Genomic DNA, 9,704 nt, shown 5'->3' on the forward strand with positions numbered 1-9,704 from the left:
GAAATAGTATCAAGTTTATCATCCTTAACCCTATTAAATTGGATTCAAATGTATTTTTTATGAGAGTAGTAAATGTTAATTCTGGGGTCTTCCTCAACTAGGGCCAGTAGTTTCCAAGTAAGATTCAAACACTATGGTTGGATGGATACATCTCAGTTAAGTACTAATCAGATTACATGCTGCTTTGTAGATAAAAAGGGGTCAGTCTCTACTTCCTTATTACACACACATTCAATTCTGACTTTTTTCTTTCAGATGAACGCTTTCTTTCTAAGATTGATTGCGGTGTTTTGAGTAGAACCATAGGGATTTCCCTTTACAAGTAAAGTTCTTCAGAGGAACGCCCATCCTATCCCTACTTCCACCTCCCCCCACTTCTCAGGATAGGGCAAGAATTCAGCCAGTGCTATTTGTCTAACTATTGTTCTACAACGGCAATACTTGCATTTGTCAGGAACTGGACTTGTCAGACAAGAAACATATCCCATAAATGCAAAATGTCTCCATTCAACCAAGAAAACAAGAGCTTTTGAACACTCGAGAAAGACTTTATTCACTGCTTTCTCTGCTCTTTTGACATGGGCTTACAAAAATGCAGTGGCTGTTTGAGTTACCTGTTGATTCCCCTGGCACTGTGGAGTATTGTTATAAATATTCTCCTATATTTTCCTGATGGGAAATCTTCATATGCTTCCAGCAATAATCATACCAACTACGTGTGGCATTTTGAAGGAATCTGTTTCTCAGGTATTATGGTAAGTATGGCTTCTCTGATTAGCTAAATATATCTTTCATTTTCTCCACAGGACTCTTTGATCCTCAGATGGTAGATTGGGAGAGGGGGGAATCCTCCAGGAAAGGGGATTTCAAGAAGGGACAGAATCAAAATAATAACTGTATTTTGGAAGCAATATAACAAACACAACATGTCACTGTACTGTAGCTGAGTATTTAAATGTTGATAGAGGGATTTTTAAAAAATGTAATTTGATTGTTTTCCCCCCCCTCAGAGATGGTTTAAATATATAGGTCATTAAATACATTTGTAGGATTAATATAATAATGGTTGAGGACATGGATTGACACTAATTGTTACCAATATATATATATATATATATATATATATATATGTATGTATGTATGTATGTATGTATGTATGTATGTATGTGTATATATATATATATATATATATATATATATATATATATATATATATATATATATATATATAAATTTTCTTACTTCTTCGTAGGCTCTATGTGTGTTTTTCTTCTAGCCAGGTTTTCCCTACGTAGCCAAGGTTTTTTTGTAGCTCCAGCTCAGTAGAATCTCATCTACTCGGTTCTGGGCTTTTTTTTTCTTTTCTAACACCTAGCAAGCTCTCACTGCTAGGTGGGAGACCTAAATAGATCCATTTCTAGCTCGTTAGCTTTCATCAGTAGGCCACATCCATCTCCTCCCTGTAAAGGCATAGTATCAATTTTCTTACTTCTTCGTAGGGTCTATGTGTGTTTTTCTTCTAGCCAGGTTTTCCCTACGTAGCCAAGGTTTTTTTGTAGCTCCAGCTCAGTAGAATCTCATCTACTCGGTTCTGGGCTTTTTTTTTTTCTTTTCTAACACCTAGCAAGCTCTCACTGCTAGGTGGGAGACCTAAATAGATCCATTTCTAGCTCGTTAGCTTTCATCAGTAGGCCACACCCATCTCCTCCCTGTAAAGGCATAGTATCAATTTTCTTACTTCTTCGTAGGGTCTATGTGTGTTTTTCTTCTAGCCAGGTTTTCCCTACGTAGCCAAGGTTTTTTTGTAGCTCCAGCTCAGTAGAATCTCATCTACTCGGTTCTGGGCTTTTTTTTTCTTTTCTAACACCTAGCAAGCTCTCACTGCTTATATATACATATATATATATATATATATATATGTAAAACAAGTGAAATTTAGTTGGAATGAAATCGCACTAACACATTTTTATTATTTTATTTCAAAAGATTTCTATCTTAATTTCCTATTTTGAAGATATATGTCAAACAGTGTTGAGCTGTAGAATTAAAGTATATGTTTGTATTTCACAATGAAGATGTCCCAAAACTATTGAACTCAATAAGATGACTGACCTTTGATTTAAAAAAATACAAAAATTGGCTCCATGTTTAATTGTGGTAACCAATATTTGGCTTGTTTTAAAATTAATATACTAGATTTGCTGTATGTTTTCTGTTTAAGTCAGTTGGGGGATCCTCAAGGCATATTCAAGAATGTCTGCACTTGATATCTAAGAAATAAAATTCCCAATGTTTAATTGTATGAATGCAGTTGTGAGCCTTAACAAGAAAGAAAAGATTGAAGGAGTGTTGGGAAAAACGTGAGCATTACGAAGAAAAAGAGACGCCAGTTGGCCATTTCATAAAATTCATATTTGAATGATTATACCATAAAGATGTTGCCTAAAACCCTAAGTATTTCTTCACATAGTGCCTGTCATTCATATCGGATCTACAATTATTTTCCAAGTGAAAATAAGTAGTGCACAGAAAAAAGAAATATGAATATTTCTTTAAAGTCACTAAAAAGTGATCCATTTGCGATCGTTAGCATTTCAAGGCATTCTGTTAACTTGTAACCAGTACGTAGTTAAGGTTTAATGCTACATAGTTATTGGCTTCACTCTGATGCTTCTATATATGACGCTTTTGAGCGTCCATGAAGATGTGGTCTTCCCAACTTACTTTACCAAAAGGAACAATGTAAAGAATTAATTTATTTGGCCTTTGGTATATTTAAAGTAAGTTACAAAATAATTTTTCTTAGGTGCAAGAAGATCCTTTGAGATATGTCACTTTCTTCAAAAACAATGCCTTCTTTTGAACAAACCATCATATTTTAACCTGTGATCTGCCAGGTATCCAGACTAGAACTCCCAGCATCCCAGCTAGAATGTGAAATGGTAGAGAGATTCTTTGTCTCTAAACTGATAGATTTAGGATTTTTTTTTCTTTAAATGTAATACAAATGCAAAGTAGATGGCAGTTTTGATGTCAGGAAGGGTGGTTTATTCCTTTCCTTGGCAACCATGAACCGAACAAAGATAAAGGTTCCCCCCTCCCACTAAAGAAAACAGGAAAAAATGCGTTCTGGTACCAATTCTATTATATCTACACCACCAATGCAATTTAGAATATTTCCTCTTTGGAATTATCCATTCTTTTGTGTTTCTGTCTTACTAGATTTGTAGGCATCTTTCAAAAGCTAACATTATATGTTCTATATTTTAAAACATTTTATATCATATAGTAAGGGAAACAAGTACCAGCAAGTACCATATCCAAAGATGGCAATGTTCAGTACAAGTTGAATGTTCATGCATAAGTTCTACCTTTATAATTATCCATGATTATGAGGAGCACACAGACAACTCTATGTTATCCTTCTGTTTATTTTGGAATAAAGCATTTTGGATATGTCTTGGTTCTATACTTTCAGTCAAATGTGGTGCAATGTAGCTACTCAAAACCATGCATTATCTAATCAGAATATAAGGTTCTGAAAGAAGGATTTTGTGAGTTTAATGTTCTCAAACTCAATACATTCTGTGCTATTCTGTTCTAGATTCTTATTCTAGCAGCACTTCTGGTAATTCTGGACCGGGACACCTTTTATGAATGCTTCCAAAGTGAAAGCTGCACCAGAACATATAGAGTAAGTGTATGGTTTGCAAATGTAGCATTTTTGCATTAAAAAGTCCTTCCTTCCTCTTTTGACACTTTTGACCCTCTGCTGTTGTTTCCTTCCTTGGTCTGTGATGGAGATTAAACAAAAAAGAAAGAGACCCTTTGTTATCTCTGCAGCAAATCAAACAAACAAGAACAGGAAAAATAGCTGACCCCCATTATGAAATAGATGGACCAGTATCAACAGACATAACTTTAGAATTGTTGCCAAATGTTTTTCCTTAAACTTCCGTCTCTCTGTTAAGCACTGTTCTGCAGTCTTATTCTCTCCAAGTCTGTTGGACCAATTAGTGGAATTTTGAGTCTATATTAGTGAAGATTAATATAATGTGCACTTCAGTCTTGAGGAGGAAGCAACACAAAGATAATTGGCCCACCATTATGTTTTAAATGAATAATTAATATTTTCTTTAATTCCACATCTTGGTTCAGGCTTATTAGTGCAAGTCCCAAAAATTATTGCCACAACAATCTTCCTCTCAAGAAGCATGATATAATATTGCCCTTTCTGTCATCTTCAGTCACATGAAGAGCGTAACACTATGAGATCGTCATACCCTTGAGAGTTTAAAGATCTGTTTGGTGTTTTGTGAGACGTCAATTTTGGCATATCACATTAAAAGTAAGATAGTCTTATTTATATGGAATAATGCATTTGCTTGATGACATACACAGTAAGTGGGAAAAATAATACAGGTAGTCCTTGGCTTACAACAGCTCACTTAGTGACTGTTAAAATGGCACTGAAAAAAGTGACTTATGATGATTTTCCACACTTATGACGGTTGCAGCATCCCCTCGGTCATGTTATTTACATTCGGATGCTTGACAACTGATTCACATTTATGAAGGTTGCAGTGTCTCACCATCATGTGATCACCTTTTGAATCCTTCTGACAAGCAAAGTCAGTGGGGAAACCAGATTCACTTAACAACCATGTTACTAATTTAACAACTGCAGCGATTCAGTTAAAAAAACGTGGCAAGAAAAGTCGTAAAATGGGGCAAAACTCACTTAACAAATTTCTCACTTAGCAACCTAAATTTTGGGCTCAATTGTGATCATAAGTCGAGGACTACCTGTATTTTATAAATGTAAGTACATGAACAGTTAATTTTTTAAAAAGAGAAGTGATGTCTTGCAGTGACTCAACTTATTCTGAGAGACTCATTCACATTTGCTACAAACTCATCTACGTGACTATAGCTCATTTATGGCCATAACATTGGGCAACATTGGTGGCAACCAAATGTCATGATTTTGAATATAAACAAAAGCAAAACTTGAATGGTTGTATTTCTGGTAGCAACAGGAAGAGGTGTTTATGGAATTTTTTGGCTCATAACCAAAATAATGTTTGCTAAATTTTCCAATTTAGAGGAGAAATGTCTGTTCCATTTTGTTCGGTTTCTCAGATGGAAAAGCAATTTGGACTAGCCTAACTTCAACAGAGAAAAAGCATTTGAAAAAGCAAATTTCCAATATTCTTTCACCCTACTCTTTGATAAGGGTTATAGCAGCAAACTATGATTATATTATTTCCTTTCAAGTCATATCATCCCAAACTAGTCTACTGGCTTTACAGGCAACAGATCTAATAGTTCCTGAAATTCTCATAGTTTGCTAAGTTTGGTAAGTCCAACCTTTGAGAGCTGAAGGAAACATTCAGCATTTGCAAAATAACATGATGAAGCTCACAAATTACCACATAGAATCAGTTGCAAAGGGCATCCTGTACTAATTCTGTTTACTTTTGCCTTATTTATACCGTGTTTCCCTGAAAATAAGACATGAAAATAAGGCCAATTGGGCTTTTCAGGACATGTGATAATATAAGCAACCCCCGCAAAATAAGCCCCCCCACCAACTATGCGCCCCACTCCCCCCGCCGGGCATGACAGGGCTCCTGCCCCTCACTTAGCCACCCGCCCCTTTAAGGTGCAATTTGGGGGTGGCAGGTGGTGCGGGTGAGAAGCATCTTGCTTCTGCTCCGCCCCACCTGCCACCCCTCTCAATAAAGAGACGGTGGGGAAGGGAAGCAGCCAGGCTGCTGTTGCCATTGGGGTGGGACGAATTGGGCCAGGAGATGCGCGTCTTAGCTTTCCAGCACCATTCCTCGCCTTTCTGTCCTGGGAAACAAGTGGTAGAAAAAACTTTCTCACGAGTTCAAGGAGTTTGGCTGAACTCACGAGAAAGTTTTTTCTACAACGTGTCTCCCTGGACAGAAAGGCAAGAAACATGATGGTGCTGGAAAGGTAAGATGCGCGTCTCACGGCCCAACATGACCCATCCCACCTCAATGGCAACAGCAGCCTGGCTGCTTCCCTCCCCCACCATCTCTTTATTGAGAGGGGTGGCAAGTGTGGCGGGCGAGAAGCGGGACGCGCGTCTTACCTTTCTAGCACAGTCGCGTTCCTCGCCATTCTCTCCAGGGAGACACATTGTAAAAAAAACCTTTTTCGTGAGTGAGGGGCAGGAGCCCTGTCATGCCCGGTGGGGGGAAGAGACGGCAAGGGGAGCCACGTCTCGTTCCATGCGTCTCACTTCTCCCCTACCCCACTTGCCAGAAACGAATCTTTGTGAGACACGTTGCACCGCCGCTGCCGCCTCATAGAGCAGGACTCTGCAAGGCTTGTGCTGTTGCATGCAGGAACTGCAGCACAGCCGTGAGGTTCGACATACTGGCACAGCCGCGAGCGGCAGGACACCAGCTGTGCCGGTCTGATGAAGCTCGTGTCAGTGCTGCAGTTTGTGCATGCAACGGCATAAGCCTTGCAGAGTCCTGCTTCATGAGGAAGCAGCATGGTGAGAGATGTCAGGGCAGTGGCCAACACGAAGAATGGGAAGGGGAGACAATGGCAGCAATGGGACATCCAGTCCCATGCTTACTGCCTCCTGCACCCCCAAAATAATAAGACACCCCCCCCGATAATAAAGCCAAACCCTTATTTGGGGGGGGGGTCAAAAGAAAATAAGACCCTGTCTTATTTTCAGGGAAACACAGTACATTGGGGTTATTTTCAAACAAAACACTTGACTTCAACTGCCCATTGTATTATTATTACTATTATTGTGGTTGTTATTGTTATTATTTTCAAAGTGCCCTGCTTTGTATCTTTACAGTGTCTCATTTTTTTAAAAAAAAATAATAAAAATCAAACAGCTTAAACAAATATAGAGCCAGTGGTAAAGGGAGATTGGGGAGCATGAGGGAGGTTGCTGGAATCACATGTACAGTATTACTTTGAGGCTTGCAGGCAAGATGCTCATGACTTCCAGCCTTGCCCAACCACAGGTCACAACTATAAATCTATCAGCCATGTCCTCTGATTAGCTGAGGAGAAATGCAGCATGCATTCTACAAGTGGACAGTGCACTAAGTTTTCATCCAGCACTACCTATTTTCCCAACTATACTGCTTTCTACACTTGATCAAAGGATAAGATAGATCTACTGATGTAGATTAGGAATGGGCAATTAATTTTCCCAAGGGGCCACATGAGAAACTGGAATTGTGGAGAGCCAAACCAATAGGACTGTGAAGGTGCGTAGGCACATACAGTACATACATAAATGGGAGGTGGGGGGGAATGGTTGCTTTCAAAATAAAAGCAAGTTGTATTGTGTGCATGATGTACATTTATTTACATTTGGTTTCTGATTTCCAACTGACTTCACAAGGGACAGCCGAAGGGTGAATGTGGTCCAGGGGCCACTAAAATACCAGGGTTTGATGTACAGTTTGTTCCTGTAATGATGCAATCTTTTCACTCCCTCTTCTTCTTCTTTTAATGCAGCGTTTCATTTCTGTTGTGCTTTCCCTACTAGGGATTGCATTCTCTGGCTACAGTCTGATCATATCTGCTTTGAGCTTAGTGCAAGGCCCATACTGCAAAACCTCAGCTGGCTGGGAATATGCCTTCAAAAACACGGCAGGCAGGTAAGAAACAGGCTTATCTGTAAAACTAATTTTATTTTTATTTTTTTTAAATTTTTATTGAAAATTATTTAAAAAAATACAGAAAAAAATGTATAACAATATGGATAGAATTGCAGAGAGTAATATAATACATGTAGAGTTTTAAAGTATCAATTTTTGCCTAGAGAAAGTACAAACCTCCCTTAAGCCAACTCATCAAAAGAAAGAAAAGTTTATCCAGGAGAATGAATTCTCAACTGTCATGCAATGCTCCTATAAATATTTACCCACATTCACATTAAGGTTAATATTTTCATTCTTCTTAAGATTTCTTTTTTTGCAGCCAAGCATACCATCTGTCCCAGCTCCTATATAACCCCAATTCTTGTCTATCTTGCAGAAGTCCAGTAAGCTTGTCTGCTTCTGCACAGTCAATGATCTTTGCAATTAACGTAGCCTCTGATGGGATATTTTTGGATTTCCATTCTTGCGTGAACGAGATCCTGGCTACAATGATGATGTGGAGAGCGAGATACCAATTAGATTTGTTTAAGTTCTCTGGTTTCATGCCTAGTAAAAACGTTTCCGGGCTCGTGTGTAAACATTCCCTCTTCCCCCCACCCCCACCCCCACTGGTCCACAAAGCTAGAAAGGTTGGGGATTGCTGTGATAGATGAATGGACAAAGAGTCCTTGGGCTGAAAACTATATGATAAGACCACCTGAGAGGTCTTTATATAAGCATATTCATAACAATCTGTTCCCATTTTCTTTATGTTATTGTTTCCTCTGATAGTTACCTCATGGATCCTACTTCCTGGTCCCAGTGCACTGAGCCTGCTTATGTAGTGGATTGGAACATCATTTTGTTGTCTATTCTGATACTTCTTAGTGGCCTCGAAATCTTGATCTGCCTTCTGAAAATAATTGCAGAATTAAGGCAAATCCTGTGTGGAAATTATCCCATCTTTGTTCAGGTAAGAGATCAATCTCCACAAAGTTTTCTTTTTACATACCATAACTGCTTATGTTATTTTTATTCTTCCAAGTTGACCCAGTATTCATATGCTTCTAGAACCAATGATTCAGTCAGTGATCAAATGAGACTTTTGTATTGTGATCCAAGGTGAATACACAGGGAGATCTTATGTGCCCAATGGAATCAGTTGTCTTGACTGAAATAATTTGGATATAAATGCATTTATTGATTTGATTTGATTTGATTTGATTTGATTTGATTTGATTTGATTTTGCCCATCTCAACATCATGAATCTGGGTGGCGAGCAATGATTGAAAACACATTATCACAACAATCTTGCAATAAATACAAATCAGTAGCTGAGGTAACAACAACAAAAAAACCCACCAGCTATCAGTGCAAGCATCTCACAAGCTCTGCAATATTTTCTAGATAAACATCCATTAAAATTTTGTATTTTTCTGTTCTTTTTTACAGCCTGCACTGATCTAACAACTTTGGGGAATGACTCCACCATGACTCCATCATATCTCTGAGCATGCATTTTGATATTAATTTTTAAAGCAGGCTCTTCTGTTTCTGTGGTAACACAAGAAGAACTGCCAATGTTTTCCCAATGTATTACTTATGTTGCTCCACATATTTTGGCTAAAGTGTACAGTTTTTGGATAGTCTGTTTTTCTTGTTGCCTGTTTGCATACCTTTTCCCTTTCTTGCATTTGTTATGTATCTAAATTGTGAGGCTCTTGAAAAATGAAGATTTTTTTTGTGTTTACATAATATAAAGCACTTACCATCGATGCCACCTGAATAAATATTTAGTTCAATAAGTAGTCCCATTATTGTGAACAACATTCTTAGTAAAGAGATAAACTTATATCTGGAATACACCTTTTTGTATCAGAAATGGGATTTAGCATGATTAAATGATTAACTGAATAAAACTTCCCCTGCACAGTTGTTGGGAGAAATGTCATAATCTGAGATGAGACTCGGGGAATGTCTTTTGCTTGTAGAAAGCCATAACAATAGACTTGCCTCAACTAGTTCACCCATTGAGCAAAAACATTGGAATGGTC

General features: G+C 38.1%; 1 protein-coding gene across 1 annotated transcript; it reads left to right on the forward strand.

Moving 5' to 3' along the window:
- Positions 1–578: 578 nt before the first annotated feature.
- TM4SF18 (transmembrane 4 L six family member 18) lies at positions 579–9,145 on the forward strand. The gene is made up of 5 exons (XM_070945983.1): positions 579–755; positions 3,605–3,694; positions 7,525–7,667; positions 8,442–8,622; positions 9,103–9,145. Exons 1-5 carry the CDS (start codon positions 579–581, stop codon positions 9,115–9,117), a joined length of 606 nt encoding a protein of 201 aa, XP_070802084.1. The 3' UTR covers positions 9,118–9,145.
- The last annotated feature ends 559 nt before the right edge of the window (positions 9,146–9,704 follow it).

This window comes from Pituophis catenifer, unplaced genomic scaffold (assembly GCF_029215685.1).
Source record: "Pituophis catenifer annectens isolate HBS135680 unplaced genomic scaffold, rPitCat1.0.hap2 SCAF_6, whole genome shotgun sequence".
Lineage (NCBI taxonomy): Eukaryota > Metazoa > Chordata > Lepidosauria > Squamata > Colubridae > Pituophis > Pituophis catenifer.